Source organism: Lissotriton helveticus, chromosome 2_1, assembly GCF_964261635.1.
Source record: "Lissotriton helveticus chromosome 2_1, aLisHel1.1, whole genome shotgun sequence".
NCBI lineage: Eukaryota > Metazoa > Chordata > Amphibia > Caudata > Salamandridae > Lissotriton > Lissotriton helveticus.
In genome coordinates, this window is record NC_136059.1 from 871063930 (window position 1) to 871083302 (window position 19373).

Genomic DNA, 19373 nt, shown 5'->3' on the forward strand with positions numbered 1-19373 from the left:
TCTCCAGCGGAGTCCACGTATCGCATCAATTTCCTGGAACTCGGAGCGGTCCACTTGGCATTGAAGGCCTTTCATCCGTCCTTCCAGACCAACTCCTTGCTTGTACAGACAGACAATACGACCACGGTGTATTACAACAAGCAGGGGGGCTCAAGATCGCGCACACTGTCGCAGGAAGCGCTGGTGAGCTGGCACTGGCTGCTAGCCAGAGGACTGACGATAACTGCAACTCATCTGCCAGGTGTGCAGAATGTTCAGGGGGACGCCCTCAGCAGACTGCTACAGGAAAACCACGAGTGGGTCATAAACGACGAGGTGCTCGGCGATGTCTTCGCCATGTGGGGCACACCAGACGTGGATCCATTCGCCACCGCCGAAAACAGCAAATGCCGCGACTTTGCCTCGAGGGATTATCAGCCAGGGACTCTGGGGAACGCGTTATGGATCAGCTGTTCGAACAGCTTTCTGTACGCTTTTCCACCCATTCCCCTGATTCCAGCAGTGCTCATCAAGCTGGCCCAATCCCGGGCGCGGATGATCCTCATTGCTTCGGAATGGCCCAGGCAGTGGTGGCTCACAGACCTGCTTCACCGGTCGAACCTGCCTCATCGGCGGCTGCCGTGTCGGCCGGACCTTCTCACGAAGTTCGGGGGGCAGATGGTGCACCCCAACCTCTTTTGTCTTTGAGTTTGGCGGCATGGCTCCTGAGAGAGTGCAATATGGCCACTTGAATCTTCCTGAGGATTGCATGGACATATTGAAGGAGGCTAAGAGGCCATCTACTAGGACCTCTTATGCTTACAAATGGAAGAGATTCTGCATCTGGTGCATGTCTAAGCACTATGATCTGACGACCTGCAAGGAAGATGTCATCCTTCCATACCTTCTGCATTTAGCTCAGTCTGGACTTAATTTCCATTCCAGTATGGTTCATCTGGCTGCGTTGACTGTGTACAGGAAATGCCCTTCGCAGACATCCTTCTTCCAGATCCCTGTGATTAAGGATTTTTTGGAAGGGTTGAAGGTGTTCCCTCCTGTTCGGCTTCCTTCGCCTGCATGGGAACTGAATGTGGTGCTGTCCAGTCTGATGAAGGAACCCTTCGAGCCTATTCACAAGGCTTCACTGCAGCACCTGTCTTGGAAGGCGGCGTTCCTCGTGGCCATTACATCGGCCCGCAGGGTGAGTGAGAATCTGAAAGAGACACGTTGGTATTAGATTCCTTACCTTAGAATATCCCCAGGCGTCAGACTGGATCCGTAAATTTTTGCGTAGCAGTACCCTTGCGCGTCGGTAGGCGTCGTCTGCGGCTCCGCGTTCGTCGTCGTCGGCGTTGTGGGCGCCGTGATGACGTCGTCTGAGTACTTAGACGTCGCCTCCGCGTGCTGACGTCAGTTCTTCTTTTTTCCGCGCCAGCGAGCGCAGATCTGGAAAAAGCAGTAACCCTAGTCCAATTTTTGACTAACTTTTTGATCGTTTTTTGATCATTTCTCAAAGTCTTTCGACTCCGATTGGTGCCGTAGGGATGCCCGGCTTTAAGCACTGCGAGGATTGCGACCGCACGATGTCGGTCACGGATCCTCACCACCTGTGTTTAACTTGTCTAGGCGTCGATCACGACGACAAGGCCTGCTCCGACTGCTGGTCCCTCTCTTCGAAAGCCAGGCGGGAGCGGTCCCGCAGGCGACTCGAACTCCGGCAGTCGGTCCCGCGCCGCGAGAGGTCTCGGTCCCACGGGAGGTTGAGGGACAGGTCACGGGCTCGGAGCCACCACAGCTCCGAGAGTAGGCCGCACTCCTCCGGGTCGAAGTCGTCGTCAGGTAAGAAGCACAAGAAGTCCAAGAGGCGTCATCGCTCTGCGGACTCCCCGGACGCTCTCACGATGCGGCCGGGGTTCGGGTGACACCGCCCACGCGGCTCTGTCGGAGTCGCGGGCGCCGCGTTCAGCTCCACACCCTCTGGTCCCTGGGCTCAACGCGACTCCGGAGGAGACCGAGCGCTTCCTCATGGCCATGAGGAAACTCTCTCCTCCGACGGGCTCCGCGGCGGCTTCGGGCCCACAGGACCCGTCTGGGGCCTCTAGCGGGGGTGGGGGTTTTCGGCCCCGACTCCGTCGGGTGCTTCGGGCCCGGCGCTGCAGGTTCCCGCTATCCCGGCGCCGCTAGACCTTCTTCGGGATCTGGATCGTCGCCAGTGGACCTTACGACCTCCCCGGCGTCAGACCATCAGGTGTCGCCTCCGGCGCCGTCCTCGGGCGGCGCCGTCCCCGATGCCCCCTTCATTCCTGTTCCGACGTCGGGACGGCCCCAATGGGCGCCGCTCCAGACGTCGTTTGGGGAGTTTCACTTCTATGAGCAGGCCCCATTAGTTAAAAACCCTGAGTTTCAGGAGATGGGTGATGAAGGGGATTGGGGGGGGTCTGAGGACCCTCTGACCCGAGACTGTCAGTCTCATGAGGACTGGGCAGGAGACCTTGGGGAGGCCAGTGGCCTGGACAGCTCTCCAGACACTGGTTTTGTCTCCCCTCCTACCGTGGCTTCGAAGGAGGGGGCAACCTACAGTGTTGTGTTGATGAGGGCTGCCAAGGCCTTGGGCCTTGAGCTCCCCGTCGCGGCCGTGAGGACTAATCTCCTCACTGAGGTCCTTAAACCGCAGTCAAGCTCGGCCGAGCCTCTGCTGCCCTTTAATGAGGCCTTGACCGACGTTCTTCTGGGCACTTGGTCCAAGCCCGCTACGGGTTCGCCCGTACATGGGAACGTGGCCAGACGCCACCGCCCAGCACCTGGCGACCCATGTTTCCTGTCCACCCACCCTACCCCCGATAGCCTGGTCATCCAGGCCTCCAATTCCCAGACCGCATTCCCGTCGGCACCGCCGGACAGGGAATCCAAGCGGTACGAGCAGTATGGCAAAAAGATCTTCTCGTCCCTTAGTCTGGGACTGCGGTCTTCCAACACCGCATGCCTCTTGGGCCGCTACACCACTCTCTGTGGGATACGGTTGCGGAAGTGCTGCCAGAGTGTCTGTTGGGGGTACGGGCCAAACTCTGCCAAGCCCTTGTGGAGGGCCGGGATGCAGCCAAATATTCTATACGGTGTGGGCTGGATACCACCGACTCACTGGGTAGAGCGATGGCAACGACTGTGGCGGTCAGACGTCACGCCTGGTTGAGGTCCGCCAACTTTTCGGCCGATGTGCAGAACACCTTGATGGAGATGCCGTTTAATGGCCGTCGCCTCTTTGGCGACAAGGCAGACCATGCGCTCGAGCGCTTTAAGGACTCCAGGGCTACGGCCAAGTCCTTGGGCCTCTCGGCCCCACGCCAGCAATCGGCTGCCTTTCATTCCTTTCGTGGCCACGGAAGGGGTGTACCCACACGCGCTGCCAGCCACGCTCCGCAGGGTAATACCCAACGCGGTGGCGGCCGTGGGAACCGCCGTCCCGGCGGTCTGGGACAACGGCGAGGTCAGTCCACACCTTCCCCCGCAGCATCCGCCTCAAGACCCTCCTAGTCAGTGCTTTCTGGCCCATGTGACGCCAGTGGGGGGGGCAGGGTTCGCCATCACCACCTCCACTGGCGCACCGTCACTTCGGACAGGTGAGTGCTGCAGATCGTCCGAAGGGGCTACTCCCTCCCCTTCGAGGCGACTCCTCCAGCCATGCCACCGCAGAACCACCGTGTACCGGGGGATCATTTGCGACTTCTGCAGGAGGAAGTTACGGCCCTCTTGGCCAAGGGGGCCATCGAGCGCGTTCCTGGGCCAGAAGTAGGGTGTGGTTGCTACTCCCACTACTTTCTGGTACCCAAGAAGGGCAAAGGGGGCCTACGCCCTATCTTGGACCTAAGGAACGTCAACGGCTTCCTCCGGAAGGAGAAGTTCAAGATGCTGACACTGGCTCAGGTCCTAGCTGACCTGGACCCAGGAGACTGGATGGTAGCGTTGGACTTGCAGGACGCTCATTTCCACATCCCCGTCCTGCCGGCCCACCGGCGTTACCTTCGGTTCACGGTTGGCCACTAGCACTTTCAGTATACCGTGCTCCCCTTCGGCCTTACCAGAGCCCCACGGGTGTTCACAAAGGTGATGGCGGTGGTCGCAGCTCATCTGCGCAGGTTAGGGGGTTCAGTCTTCCCCTACCTCGACGGCTGGTTGTTGAAGGTGGGCTCGCCCCAGTCAGTCGTCAGCCACCTCCAGACTACGGCAGATCTCCTGCACAGGCTGGGGTTCGCCATCAATGTGCCGAAGTCACACCTGTGCCCCTCTCAGAAGCTCCTTTTCATCGGAGCGGTTCTCGGCGCGGGGTCGGGTTTATCCACCCGAACAGCGGGTCCGGGATATTCAGGCTCTGATTCCCATCTTTCAGCCGTTATCCCGGGTCACGGTCAGGTTGACGCTGCGGCTTCTGGGGCTGATGGCCTCCTGCATCCTACTGGTGCATCACGCCAGGTGGCGGATGCGGGCTCTGCAGTGGGACCTGAAGTTTCAGTGGGCCAAGCATCAGGGCAACCTGTCCGACCACGTCCTGATCTCGGAGGGCACTGCGAGACAGCTGCAGTGGTGGCTCACGGACCGCGATTGGGTCAGCGGAAGATCCCTCTCCCTTCCTCAACCGGAGCACGTAGTTGTGACGGATGCGTCCCTCCAAGGCTGGGGAGGCCACATGGGAGAGGAGGAGATCAGAGGCCTCTGGTCTCCGGCGGAGGCCTGGCTCCACATCAACCTGTTGGAGTTACGGGCGATTCGTCTAGCACTGAAGGCATTCCTTCCCTCTGTCCAGGGGAGTGTAGTGCAGGTGTTCACGGACAACACCACCGCCATGTAGTACTGCAACAAACAGGGCGGGGTAGGGTCGTGGACCCTTTGCCAGGAGGCTCTGCGCCTCTGGCAGTGGCTGGAACGCCAGGGCATGACCCTGGTGGCTCAACACCTGGCAGGATCTCTGAACGTCAGGGCGGACGAGCTCAGCCGTCGGTGCATGATGGATCACGAATGGCGTCTGAACTCTGACGTGGCACAAGGCCTCTTTCAGCGATGGGGAGAGCCTTGGTTAGATCTATTCGCCACCGAAAAGAACGCGCAATGTCATCAGTTCTGCGTGTTGGAATTTCCAAGGCGGCACTCGCTCGGAGGCGCTTTTCGTCGCGAGTGGAGATGAGGTCTACTGTACGCCTTTCCGCCTATACCACTTTTGCCGAGAGTGTTGAAGATCAAGCGTGACTGGGCCCAAGTCATCCTTGTGGCTCCGGACTGGGCTCGAAGGTACTGGTATCCAGAGCTACTCAGTATGTCAGTCGATCCCCTGGTTCGTCTGCCTCTTCAGGAGGACCTTCCTGTCGCAGCAGCAGGGGACGGTCCTCCACCCGAACCTGTCCAGTCTCCACCTCCATGCTTGGAGATTGAGCGGCGACAGTTGAGGCCATTTGACTTGCCTCCTGAAGTCTGTAATGTCATTCTGGCAGCCAGGCGTCCCTCCACTAAGTCGGTATACGCCTGCAGGTGGAACAGATTTGTGGCATGGTGCACAGCAAAGGCTGTGGATCCTCTTGCTGCCCCTCTTTCTGAGGTTCTTCTCTTCCTTCTTTCTCTTCCCCAGCAGGGCTCTGCTCTGGGCACTATCAAGGGCTACCTTTCTGCCCTTTCGGCCTTTCTGAGGCTGCCTGATCAACCTTCTTTGTTCAAGTCCCCTATTGTAAATAGATTTCTAAAAGGCATCACACACACATTCCCTCCTGTTCCGTTTGTGATGCCTCAGTGGGACTTAAACCTGGTTCTTACGTTTCTGATGTGCGCTCCCTTTGAGCCACTTCACAACTGTCCTCTTCGCCTTCTTACTCTGAAGACTGCTTTCCTGGTTGCCATCACCTCTGCCAGGAGAGTGAGTGAGCTCCAGGCCCTTTCTTGTACTCCACCTTTCCGTCCATCCGGACAAAGTGGTGTTGCGTACTAAGCCTTCTTTCCTGCCTAAGGTTGTCACGGCCTTCCACATCGGGGAGTCTATCACCTTGCCCACCTTCTTTCCGCCACCGCATCCCTCTAAATAGGAAGAGCAGCTCCACCGTCTGGACCCAAAACGTGCGCTCTCATTCTACTTGGATCGCACACGCCAGTTCCGGGTGGATGACCAACTCTTTGTTGGTTACGTGGGCGCTAAGAAGGGGAAAGCGGTACACAAGAGGACCATCTCCCGGTGGATCATCTTGTGCATCCAGGCATGTTACTCCTTGGCTAAGAAGGAGCCCCCTGTTGGATTGCTGGCTCATTCCACCCGAGCCACGGCGACTACCACTGCCCTGAGCAGGGGAGTGCCCTTACAAGACATCTGTCCGGCAGCTACGTGGGCATCGCTGCACACGTTCGCAAGACACTACTGCCTGGACAGCCAAGTCCGGAGGGATGGCTTCTTTGGCCGTTCCGTCCTCCAGGACTTTCTGGTGTGATTATTGGTTCGCAGACCCACCACCGGGGTTGGTATTGCTGGGGTATCTATTCTAAGGTAAGGAATCTAATACTAACGTGTCTCTTTCAGATGCACAAGTTACTACTTGTGTAACGATATATCTGTAAGAGACATTAGTTAGTATTAGATTCCTTACCGACCCACCCATCCTCCCCGTTCTGCGAACCGATATCTAGGGTTAGGGTTACCCCCTTTCAGGGCCCTAGTTTCAATGGCACCAGTGTTGGTTTTTAACATGGCTCTGCGTTTCTGGCACGGAAAAGCTGTGTCTAAGAACTGACGTCAGCACGCGGAGGCGGCGTCTAAGTACTCCGACGCCGACAACTGACGCGGAGCCGCAGACGACGCCTACCGACGCGCAAGGGTACTGCTACGCAAATATTTCCGTATCCAGTCTGACGCCTGGGGATATTCTAAGGTAAGGAATCTAATACTAACTAATGTCTCTTACAGATATATCGTTACACAAGTAGTAACTTGTGCTTCAGGCATTGTGTTGCCAGGAACCTTATACTGTATTTCATGCTGCTAAGGTTGTTATTCGTACTCACCCTAAGTTCCTTCCCAAGGTGATTTCTGATTTTCATGTTAATCAGGCTATAACTTTACTGACTTTTTTCCAGAATCCTTCCACTCCAGCGGAAAGGTCTCTTCATTCCCTGGATGTTAGAAGGGTGTTGAAATTCCATCTGGATAAAACCAAAGACATTCGCAGATCCGACCAATTGTTTGTCAACTATTGGTCGGTTAGGACTGGTCTGGCTACTTCGATACAGTCCATCTCTAGGTGGATTGTGTCTTGTATCCAGCTCTTATCAGAAAGCGAATAAGACCTTAGGGGGTAAGCCTAAGGCTCATTCCACCAGGGGCAAAGCGGCTACAACAGCTTTGCTTCGTAATGTTCTCTCCCTCGCCAGGCAAGGCTTTGCGCACTGCTAAAGGTTCTTTTGGCTCTTTTAGTTTTTCTTGCGGTTACCTTATCACTGATTGTGGTGAAGTGTCTGAAGGGTTTGCAGCATCGGATTCCCCCTTTGACTTTTGTAATGCCCCAATGGAACTTCAATCTCATCCTTACATTTTTGATGTTTATTCTGTTCCAGCTGCTCCTTATCTGTTCCCTATGGATCTTCATCCTTAAAACAGTGGCAGTTGCCATAGTTTGAGCTTTGGTCTGTGTCTAGCCACAATATACTGCCTTTTTCCCTGATCAGCTGGTTCTGCAAACTACGGCCTCCTTTCTACCTAAAGTCGTAACGCTGTTCCACTTTGGTCAAAACCATCACCCGGACTGTTGTCTCCCTCACCTATTTGAGGGGAGACTCTGCTGGTTTGACCCCAAAAGAGTGCTGAGGGTCTCTATTGAACATAATAAAAACTTCCAGGTGGATGATCAGCTCTTTGTGGTGTTCGCTGGAGCGAAAACTGGCACGGCTATGGAGAAGAGTAGCGTCTCAAGCTGAATCGTACTCTGCATTAAAATCAGCTATGCATTGGCAAAGGAGAAGCCTCCAGAAGGGCAACACGCTCATTCCACTAGTGCCAAAGCTGCTGCCACTACTTTACATGGGCATTCACATAGCACTATTGTCTGGACAGTCAAATCTGCTGTGAAGGGCACTTGGCCCACTTGGTCCTGCAGAACTTCCTGGTTTAAGACCATTCACAGACCACCATCTTTTAGGTACTGCTTTGGTATCCAATCAAAAGATTAGAAATCTGCACCTAGAAGTCTTAATTAGAGGAACAAGTTACTTGCCTACGGTAACGCTCTTTCTGGTAGAGACTCTATCTAGCTGCAGTTTCCTCATTGTTCTGACCCCCTTCCCAAAATCCTCCCTGTACTGTGATTGGGCTCTACCTAGTAATATCCCAAGTCTGGGACTAGGCACACTGGTCTATCGTTTTGCTTTTGAGGCTCCACTTCTGGAGGTGTGGATAGTCTCGCAGGCAGCGTGTAGGAGTGGGGCTTAAATAGCCCCCTCACCATTTCTGGAGTGGAACATCGTCTGTGTGGAGCCACATTGTGATACCTACCGGCACACAGAGATACTACGGAAAAGTTTTCAGATCAGGTCTGAGGTCTTTAAGTAGATGCATTTAAAAGACCATTACAGACTGTAAGTAACTTGTTTTTCCTCAAGCTTGTTCTGAGATATACTGATTAAATCAAAGACTGAGCTTTTTAAATCTTAAGTATCATTATGGGCGCCGGTTCTAACTGCTGTGCTTAACGCAGCCGCTGAACATGGCTGCCCACGGTCCTGGGGTACTTCTACAATCGTGCCAATATTCAAGAAAGGAGACCATAACAGTACCACCTGCTACAGGCCGATATCTCTTATCCACCTGCTACAGGCCGATATCTCTTATCGACTCTGTGGTCAAGGTCGTGGGAGGTGCAATTCTGAATAGACTTACATCCTGGGCCGAGGCAAACAGGGCATCTCTAGAATACAATATGGGTTCCGGCCAGGTCACTCCACATTTGCACAATGTCTCAATTTGTATATAGTCCTGGGGGGAAGTACATTATAGCAAGGCGGGGCACTGTCTACATGGCGTTCATGGATCTCTCCTCCGCGTTTGACTGTGTCAACCGAGGGAAATTGTGGGAGTCCATGGGGGTCAAGCCGGCTTTGGTTAACTTCCTGAAGGACCTGCACCGGGACACAAAGGCCGACGTAAGGTATTCACAGGACCTTAAGGTACCCAGGGATTTTGGCGTTCATAAAGGTGTTAGGCAGGGCTGTATCCTGGCCCCCTTTCTTTTTAACTTGTACATTAACGATTTAGAAGAGTGCCTGGTTAGCACTGGAGTCGATTACCCTTATGTTGGCGAAAGGCGTCTACCGGTTCTGCTATACGCAGACGACGCCGTCCTTTTAGCAAGAACTGCCAGAGGTCTCCAGTCCCTATTATGTGCCTTCCACAGTTTCACGGCTGCCCGTGATTTATTTATTAACAGCAAATCTTACATCATACAGGTGGGGCAGCACACCAAGAAACAGTACCCTTTTATGGTTAATACAGAGAAGGTACCTATGACGACATTTTCTTACCTGGGAGTCTTAGTTGACGACCAGTTAAAATGGGGACCACTGCTTCAAAGCAAAAGGGGAGAGATTACACGGGCGAACTCTGCTATCTTTAATTTTGCCATGGAAATGGGCAAGCGTCCGATCGCTGCTCTACTAAAAATCTACCAGGCAAAAATTGTCGCATTAGGCAGCTACGGTAGTGAACTCTGGGGTTATGTGGCTGCTGACGGCATAGGGGTGGCTGAGAATAACTTTTTAAAACAGCTCCTGGGGGTACCAAAAGGAACCCCATATCAAATAGTCCACGAGAAAATCGGCACACCGTTTATTAACGATATTATAGCACTACGGCCATTAGTTTTTTGGCTTAAGTACTGGCTTAATAATGACCTGGACCTGGTCCTAAACCTAAACCACCTGCTCTTAAAAGATGTCCTGACCATGGATCACATGCTCAAAATCCCATGGTTAAAATATCTAAAGGACTGGGTATTTTTTTTTTTTTTTTTTGCAGTAGGGCGCCCGGATCTTTTTTCGAATCCAGATTCTATTGCTCTTACCGATGTGGAATTTGTGAAGAAATCCTTCACCTCACTAAAGCAAATGAATCGTGATGAGGTGGAGTTGATTAAACCCAGTGTCCGTAAACACATCATGTTGTACAATTTTTTTTTTTTACCCAGGTGCGCCCAGCCCTCTGTTATCTACAATTGTTGAAGCCTGAAAGCACCTTGTTCTTGATTGGTTTTTTAAAATCAGACTTAAAATTTAGAAACAGTAGGGCGACTTAATTATCTGTCAAATTGCTGCTATTCCAATATTTGTTTCTCAATGGCTGTTTCTTCCTAACACATTTAAAAACAAAATTAAGGAATGTTTTTAAATATATGGTCTTTTTTTTTTAATGTTTTAACTATGTATTATACTGACTGTGGTAATATTGCTTTTATGTTTTTTTTATCTCTTAAAACATAATAAAGTATATATTGATTGATGTATTGACTGAGCCATAACTTCATACGCATACCTGCAATTCTAGTGATCTCACCCTGTCTTTAGGAAGACAGACCTCATATAGGTAGATACATGCTAGGGATAAAAAATGAGTATCTGCCTGGACACAACTGCATTGACCTGATGTAGAGGCACGTCCTGCAGTGTTCAGAGCGGCTTGCAAGATGGCATTCAAAAGCACACCCAAAACAGACTTTTTTCTGCCAGTATGTTAGAAACCAGGAGCTTCATGCATACCTGATTTTGCTAAATGCTAGGGGCTCTTCCTTAAGTTTTAGGAAACCAGGTCATATGTATTCCAAATGAACTTGCACCTGTTAATTATTTTTCGAATGCTTCTAGTTGCTTCAGATGTATGTGAATCTATTTTTTATAGAATACTTAATGTGACTTGCAACTTACTTTTTATTCAGATCTGGGCTGCTAATGCTGGAGTGCCTGCAAGTCCGCCTTCTAACCTCCTGTGGAGGAATCATAACTCTTGGGGCACTGGTGAAGATGTTAAAGTAGCATTGAACAATTCTCAGGGAGAGGTAAGCTTTTCACCTGTTGTATATGTCAACATGCCATTTATATAGTCTAGTAGTAATGTTTGTATGAATTTTTTTCTTTACTATTTTCGCTGAAACTGAGAATATTACAAATATGCCAATAGAGATCGGAGCTTTCTTGGAGTGGAAATGTGTAGATAGCAATAAAACTATCAGTTAAAACACTTGCATGCTCTTTCTTTTTCGATGGTTTTGATTAGTTTTCAAACCTTTACTTTTAATTGGGACTGTCAAGTTCTCTTTAGTACTAGAACTTCCTTGCATTACACACATTTATAATATGTTCCGGGGATAATAGATTAGCAAAATAGAGGATTAACAGCTATGCATGAAGATTATTTTTTTTGCAGTATATCCACTGTGTTGGGCTGACTGGCAGGCAAATCGGTGGACTTCTCTGACCGTTTTTTCAATAGACCATCTTGGAATCTTATTATGCCTCTTATATAGATTTTTGTGTGGATGTATGAATAGATGTGTGTATAATTACTGTATTTATAAACTGAAGATTTAGCCACACAGCAGAATGCTTTACAAGTAACAAGTGAAAGCATGGCCGTTACTAGATGAAAAGTGGGGAGCTAGGAAAGCGATTAATCTGGAAGGAAGGCATTAAGTCTCTTCTGAAAGTAAGAAGGATAGAGCTTAACCTTATGTGATGTGGAGTAGAGATCCCCAGTCTGGGGACTGAGCAATAAAATGCCTTTCTTGATGATTCTTTAGTAGTCTTAAAATATGGTCTAGGTGCAGTCAGTGCTTAGTCATTGGATGCCTGGAGCAGCAATGACTTTAGTGTAGAGGAGGTTTAACAACATCTGGATGGATTTTCGTGCAGTTATCAGCGAGTAGTATTTGAAAGTGGTTCCATTTGGAGGCTGAGGTTGTGGATGATGGTTAAGATTGATTCTTGTTAAACTCCATCAGTGATGCACTGCTTCTCTGATCTGGCAGAGCCCTTGTGAGCAGACTGGTCTCAAGTGAGCCGTTAGGAGAACTGGTGGAGAATGTTGTTTTGGAATCCCATTAAATACTTCAGGGTGTCGAGGGTAGGGTGGTTGATTTTGTAAATGACATTGCACTACTACGCGATGCAATAGTTGTATTAAAAGCAATTGTCAGCTTCACGTCAGTAAAATCTAGGTGGGTTGCAAAGGTTTGTCGTTCTAGAAACTGGGTTATACAAAATTTAGGAAGCACTAGTCTAGAGGGAGGGTCTTCATAGTCTTGGAACTCTGGGAATATAAATTGGGTGAAGTTGACTATTTTGAGTAAAGGGTGAAATGGATGGTACTGACTGGCCTCAAATGAGGGTAGATCTTTTAGGAGGAGGTAACTTTGCCAATATGCCCAACTCTTTCAATGTCTGCAAAACAGTGGTTTTCAGGATTAACCAATTGTGGAATGCAGCAAGGAGGGTTGGGTGTGAGATTTAAAATGTCAAACCTTGAGTAATTTCCTCAAAGAACTTAATGGCTCTACACTAGTCTAGGGACTGTGGGATCGAAAGTGATTGGTGCAATGCTTGATAGTCTAGGTTGTGTGATTTTTTTGTACATACCTAAATGCTTACCAAGCAGATGTATCTTCATAGATTCACATGACGGCTTATCCAGACTTCAGTTTTAAAATGTTCATATGCTTAGTTATCCTTATGCTAGTCAAAATAATATTGTGAGCATTTGTCCTGTGAATTAGCAAAGGTTAGCAAGCAGTTTACCTTAAGCTGAAGGTTTGACCTCTCATTTCCTTTTTCCAGGAAGTTGCAACTAGAAGCACAGTCTATAAAGTGATTTTGGATGGTGAGGAAGTTGAAGACGATGAAGATGATGGACGTGAGGAAGATGTTGAAGTTGTACAACAAGATATTTTCCGTCTGCAGGTATATTTCAGTTTGTCTGTTTATACAGTTAATATAGAAAAGGCACAATTTGCTTACTGAGATTTAATCTGCACGTGTAAAAGGAAATACTTAAATGCTTTATTAATTACATTTTGTTGTTGAACATGTTGATTATATATAAATTCTTCCATATCCTTTACTTAACAATTTGTTTTCTCAGGGTACCTAATGTAAGGGATAATTGCAGATTACATGCTGGTGAACAGGTGGATTTTTTTATCTCTTGAAAAATGTCAGGGATGGGGGGTGAACAGTCTTGAGATAGTGAATTCATTGACTTGGTGAAAACACCATATCATTTGCTGCAAGTAGAATATGGAGTTGGTTGAGGCGGAAATCTTTTCACAGCTAGTGTTGTGAGTGTCATTATTGCACGGATATGTTGGTTATCAAGGACTTATTTATTGCCCTGGATTATAAAGGGGAATCTCTCGGATTTGTGATTGGTAGAATCAACTAATCGGGTGTGACATTGTAGGCCTGATTCACAAAAGTAAACTTTGATCTAAATCTAAATTTTTAGTATTCACAAAGGTGCAATACTACTAGTGGCTGTTTGTGATATCAGTAAGTTGATATACTGTGTAAAGCGTCATGGGGTTCCCTTACGAGCAGTCATGGGCTTGCTATTCAATCCCAGTGTGCTCTATTAGGAGGTAGTAGGAGTATGGTCGAGCAGCCTTAGGCCTAATACAGAGGAGTGCAAGACACTTGCAAATGCACCCCATGATCAATAAATGACCGCACGAGTTGAGATCCACACCAATTTATAAAAATGTCCAGTATCTTTACATAGAATTTGGGCACCAGAGAAAAAATAGTTTGGGTAAGTACGTTTTTAAATATAAATTCTTTTCACTTTAAAAAGCGGACACTTAGTGCTGTTTCTGAGTTCTGCAATGTTATCCTATGGAAGGAAGAGCAAGTTCTGCAAACTGGTATGGTACATAGACTTAAAAGTCCAGTCTCCAGAAGTTGAGTTGAGTGGTGGGCAAGGTCCAAGGCAGCACCAACATTACACCACCAGTGGTGCAGGGTTCAAAACTGTTGTAAGCTCAATATATTTAATTAGAGATGGGTCACTGTGGAAAGAGGCTGCAGGCTCTGGCCCCTTCTCCCAGTCCCAGGGACGACTGGTGCTGGGGTTTCTTTAGGTGTCCAGTTTTTCCTTACCAGAACAGTCACGGTTGAAGGGGCCTGCTTGCAGAGGCGGCTGGTGATGTCTGGGAGTCCAGGGGGGGTGAAACCATGATATATTTGACTCCTGGAGAGCTGGGGGACCTTGTTGACACCGGTGGCCCACTTCAACTCAGGCCCGAAATGACGGGTGCAGTGATGGGGTCGCAGGAAATCCTGAGTCTTTTGAAGGCAATGGGGAACGGCTGCCTTAAAGTGTGTGAATTTTCATAACATTTTAAGACATTGAACAGTCAAAACTATACTTATTGTTGCCAGGGCCTCTTGAGGAGGGGATGCCCGCTTCCTCCACTTGATAGTGTTAATATGGATTAAATGAGACCTCCACACATCAGTTAAAATGTTATGTTTGTATATAATCACCAACGAGGGAATCTAAGTGCTTGGGCAGGTGTGTGGTCCCCAAGGTGCTCATACGAAGAGCCAGGTCTTCAGCTTCTTACAGAACTCCAGAAGTGAGGATTAGGCTCTGTGTTGAGGGAGGTTGTTATGTCTTGCATGTTATGAAAAAGAATGAGGAACCTCCCGTTTTGCTCGTGCTGCTGCAAGAAATGTGTGCGAGTGAGGCATAGCATACGTGTCTGGTGACAGTGTATGCAGCTGTTCAAGTATTCTGATCCTGTGCTGTGGTGGCTTTGTGCGCAACAAGTTTTAATTTGCTGTGCTTGTGACTAGATAGTCAGTGAAGCTTCCTGAGGTGTGGTGTGGTGTGGTGTGATGTGGGTGCGACGTGGGAGTTAAAGTATGAGTCTTGCGGCAGTGTTTGGATGGTCTGCAGTCTATGTAGGAGTTGTTTGGAGATTCCTGTGTAGTGTTGCCATAGTCCAGCCTGCTGGAGATTTGTGCTTGCAGCCAGTCTGTTTGGTGTTCTGAGACAACAGTTTGAGGATCTTTTGCAGCATGCATAGGATGTGGAAGCAGGATGTGCACACTGCGTTGACTTAAGCGGTCTATGATGATTTCTAGATTTCTTTTGTGGTCTGTGGGTGTGGATGTTGGTCGTAGCTCCGAAGGGCCCGGGTGTAGACCCATGCAGAGATCTTATTGGGAAAGACTAGTACTTCAGACTTGTTCAGTATATGTTAAAGGTGGTCCTGAAAGTCGATCCCTGTGGGACTCAGCATTTCAGTTTCTTGGTCTCTGATGTGAAGGGGGCAGCCTGAACCTTTGGGTACTTCCCGTTTGACCTTCCATTTGAGATCCTTGTATGCCATTCTCATGGAGTCTCCTGATGAGGGTTTTCTGGAAGACTGTGTCAAAGGTTGCAGAGAAGTTGAGCAGGATGAGGGCCTCGGTCCAGTTTTATTCGAATGTAGTCCGTAACCGCAGTGCCTGCTGTATTCGGTGCTGTGGTTCTTTCGGAATTCTAAATAACTATTGTGATGGTGAAGTTCAAGGTGGTTGTGTGATTGTTGATGGCCTTCTCAATCACTTTGGCTTGGCTGGGCAGGGGAGCCGGGATATTGGTCAGAAGTTGCTCAGTTGATTTGGGACAGCTGTGGCCTCCTTGCAGAGGGTGTTGATTTCTGCAAGTTTCAGTTTATCCAGGAAAGTGGTGGACATGGAGGTGTTGATGTGGTGCTGATTGGTGATGATCCCTGGTTGTAGATATGGTGGGGGCATATGTCCTTTGGGTCCCCAGAGTGGATTGTTCACATGATTGCTGCCATGTTTCTGGTGAGGGTATTCCTTTCAGTCAGGTGGGCGTCTTGGTGGTGGTGGGGGGTGGGTAGGTTAGTGATGAGTTCTCTGGTGTTGGGTTGGTGTTGTACCCCCTTACCACAACTAGCCCTCTAGTGGGCTGGCTATTTGGTCCAGTCCAGCCTGCCACCACAGACTAGTTTCTGACCCCATAGGATGTGAGAGCCCTACTCTTGGAGGACAAACAATGCCTGGCGATCTGCATATCAAGGCTGGAGGCTTCAAAGGCCTCTGCCACCTTTGTCATGCGACCCAAGGCTTCCTTAAACAGGGGAGATGCCACCCCTTTCCCCTGGGCCCATTAGGCACCAGGACAGGCGGGTACAATTATTTATGCAGGAGGCAAGTTGGACAAATCTCTAGGGTGAGCAGCCTGAAGTGAACACAAAGTTGGCAATTCCAGCATCTTGTGTGTGCGGTGGAATTCAGAATTCTGGGACAGGGTGATGCCCACTCTCTCAAAGGAAGTGGTCATCTAGGGGTGAAGTGACCTAATGGGTAAGTAGCCCATTGGCTACTATTCCTCACTCGCTTTTCTTAAATGCTTGTAAGGATGGTGGGTAGGGGAATATAATTGACAATTAAGATTTCCAAGAGTTGAGACCATCCTCTATCAGATGGTGTTGCTGTGTACATTACAAGGTGTTGCTGTGTACATTACAAGATGCAACACTGAGAGCCACCAAAATGCCACTCACACTTTGGTCTAAGAAAACCAAAGAAGCTTCTAACCCAGCTACCGTGCCAGCAGATCATGAAGAGTGGAGCCCTTCAACCCTTTGTCACAGGCCCAGGAATTCCCTAAAGCTCAGCAGGCTGTTCTTAGACATCGGAGCTCAGAGCCATTACTAGTACACAAGGGTTCGACCATCAAAACTGTCTCTGCCAAAGGCCCCCTCCCCGCACCCCCCAGCAGTAGTCTGAGCATCAATCCCAGAGTCTGAGCATCAATCCCTCTGGTACCACTGTTGGCTATGAGCCCACTCTACGCCAAGAGCCCACATCCGCTACAAACCAGCCTCAAGCCAAGTCCTTGGGCCTTTTAACTCTGCCCACACCAACTCGACCCAAGGTGCTGATTGTCCAACTTCTGAATCCAAAATTGTTAAAGCAATCTCGGGAAGAATTGTGCACAGAATGAATAAACTGCAGTCTTCGAGCTCCCAGCGGTGCCTGATGTAGGCCAGTGAAAAATATACTTGCATCACTCATCCAGGAAGGTTTTGGCACGCCCTCCCAAACAGGATACATAGCCAGTCCACTCAACATTCCTAAGAAAGAGGAAGCTAACATTCAGGGAGGGAATCAGCAGTTCGCGTTCTCGCCTTTCCCAAATAGATTAAAGATGAGCCGACCAGTTGTGTTCCACAACCACTATTGTCTCCTCCACAGTTATTCCCCCGACAGCATTTGCTATTGGAGTTGTGTAAATGAGTAGCGCTCTTAACGGGTAATGTTGTCCACTTGCCACAAATGACATAATGGTGTTGTGCTGAATGAATGAGGGATGTGTAGGTAGGCTTCCTTGAGGTAGAGTATCGCCATGTCTCCTGTACAGAGCAGAGGGTGGACATCCTGCAGGGATGTAATTATAAAATACTTCGACAGGATGTATTGTTTGTGTTCTGCAGCTGTATTATTTTGTACTTTTTGAAATGTCTAGCATGCCACGGGAGAAGCTACCCATCAGAGCAGCCCTTCGAACTGTTTCTGGATGGAATCTAGTAATTTGGCACCTTTTAGGTCTTCAAATTGGAGTACCTTAAATTAAACTTCTCTACTTGCATCTCTCATCCATGGGGGGGGGGGGAGTGAAGCTTTGTCCTGATGTGTTGTGGTCTTTGGTGAAGATTCACTGGATATCTTGATACAGAAGAAGACATTGAACAACTTGCAAACGCCCACACCAACACTAGATTGCAGGACCTTGCAGAGCATGTGAATCAACAGCATGACCAGCTACAAATAGTTGCAAGGTAAGTAACCTTCTCTTTACCTAGTCTATATTTGAGAATAGAGGTATTTTACCTTGGTCTTAAAATTGCATCACTATTTACGCCAATTATTATTGGACTTGGTTCTATATAAGTGGTTGATGGTCCCTCTAAAGGTATGCTCACTAAACCCTTCCCTGTGTTGGGAAGTGAATTTACTCCAATGCCTAAAAAATGTTTTCTTGTTCTACTAGTTTTCAACCTAATTTAAAACTGAACCTTTGTTGCCTTTCTAGGGAGAACAAAGAGATGTAAACAGAAGTTGCTCTGTTATGTGAGATTGCCCTAGGGACAAGCTTCAAAATCCAGATCTTCCCTACAATGAAGACCCTGCTCAAAAGCACAATATATTTTTGTATTTTCTTTGTGAAATTATGAAACTTGCATTTATTGCCTTAATTTCTTGCAACATGAAGGGGTGCTTGTAGTAACACATCGAACCGTGAATCATTGACATTGAACTGTGAATTTTTATTTTCTTAACTTACCATTTTGAAGTCTTGGGCAGTTTTTTCCTCATTGTACAGAGTGGATCATTGTTTGCTTTTTCCAGCAAGAAGACTGTACTGTTTTATATTGTCCCTTGTTGAACATCCTTGTTCGCTGAAGGTTAAGTAATGTTAGAGATGGGAAGGAATTTTCAATATAACTTTTTATACCACTATTTTGTACAGTGTTTAGGTTTACAAAGGTTTTAAGAGCAGCTATGTAAACAGTAAACATATCTAATCATGTGAAAGTACTGTTTTAATTATTTTTTTTAGTCTGAGCCCTGCTAAAGAGGTAGAAGGGGTTGTGAGAATTTAGAACTTTTAATAGTGTTGTTTTTTGTATGTGGAAAAAAAATAAAAAAAATGTTTTAAATGGTTTGTAATGGTTTACTCTTAGCACTACTACAGGAAGTAGTTAAGTTGCCTTCAAGATTCAAGATTGAGCTTAAATGATGACTGTATTGAGTGGCTGTGTGTTAGATGCAGAGTGTTTATCCAGAGGTTACAAAATAATTATATAGATTGACTTCATGAATTGCAAAGCCCAAATACATTTGATTTGCTTTAAAATGAGGCAAGGTGAAGAAAAATGGCTCCAATTTTGATGTCCTTTGATCTGCCTGTTTGAATCTGTGGATTGACAATTTTTGCCAATTTAAGAACCCCTGCAGATTGCATAATACTTAATCTCCATCTTTAAAAATTATTTTGAATTTTTAGTTTGGTATTTTCTTCATGTTGTGATTTCTGACGCCCATGTATCTGCTCATCTTTCTAGATTTCTATTAACTGACCATGAACCACCCTTGCTCTTACTGAAGGTGTGACTTCAGGTCACTATTATACATAAGAATATGGGCATATAACTTTACAGGTTGTAAAACATGAATAATGTAATCTTCCATAGTGGTTAGGCCTTGACCTCAATCCCTGGTGATAGAAGCATCCCTTCTTTGGAGATAGAACTCTGAAACACTGTAGAAAAAGGAGGGCAATATTGTGCAGCAAACTCTAGCTTGCTTTGTCCAGC

The 19373-nt window shown here is 48.1% G+C and overlaps 1 protein-coding gene across 1 annotated transcript in view; it reads left to right on the forward strand.

Moving 5' to 3' along the window:
- LMNB1 (lamin B1) overlaps window positions 1-18716 on the forward strand; it is a 76405-nt gene extending 57689 nt beyond the window's left edge. The window contains exons 9-11 of the mRNA XM_078675598.1: window positions 10923-11042; window positions 12817-12939; window positions 18089-18716. Coding sequence (XP_078531724.1) covers window positions 10923-11042; window positions 12817-12939; window positions 18089-18130 — 285 coding nt within the window. The 3' untranslated portion in view covers window positions 18131-18716. The remainder of the gene's footprint in view (window positions 1-10922; window positions 11043-12816; window positions 12940-18088) is intronic.
- Window positions 18717-19373: the final 657 nt, after the last annotated feature.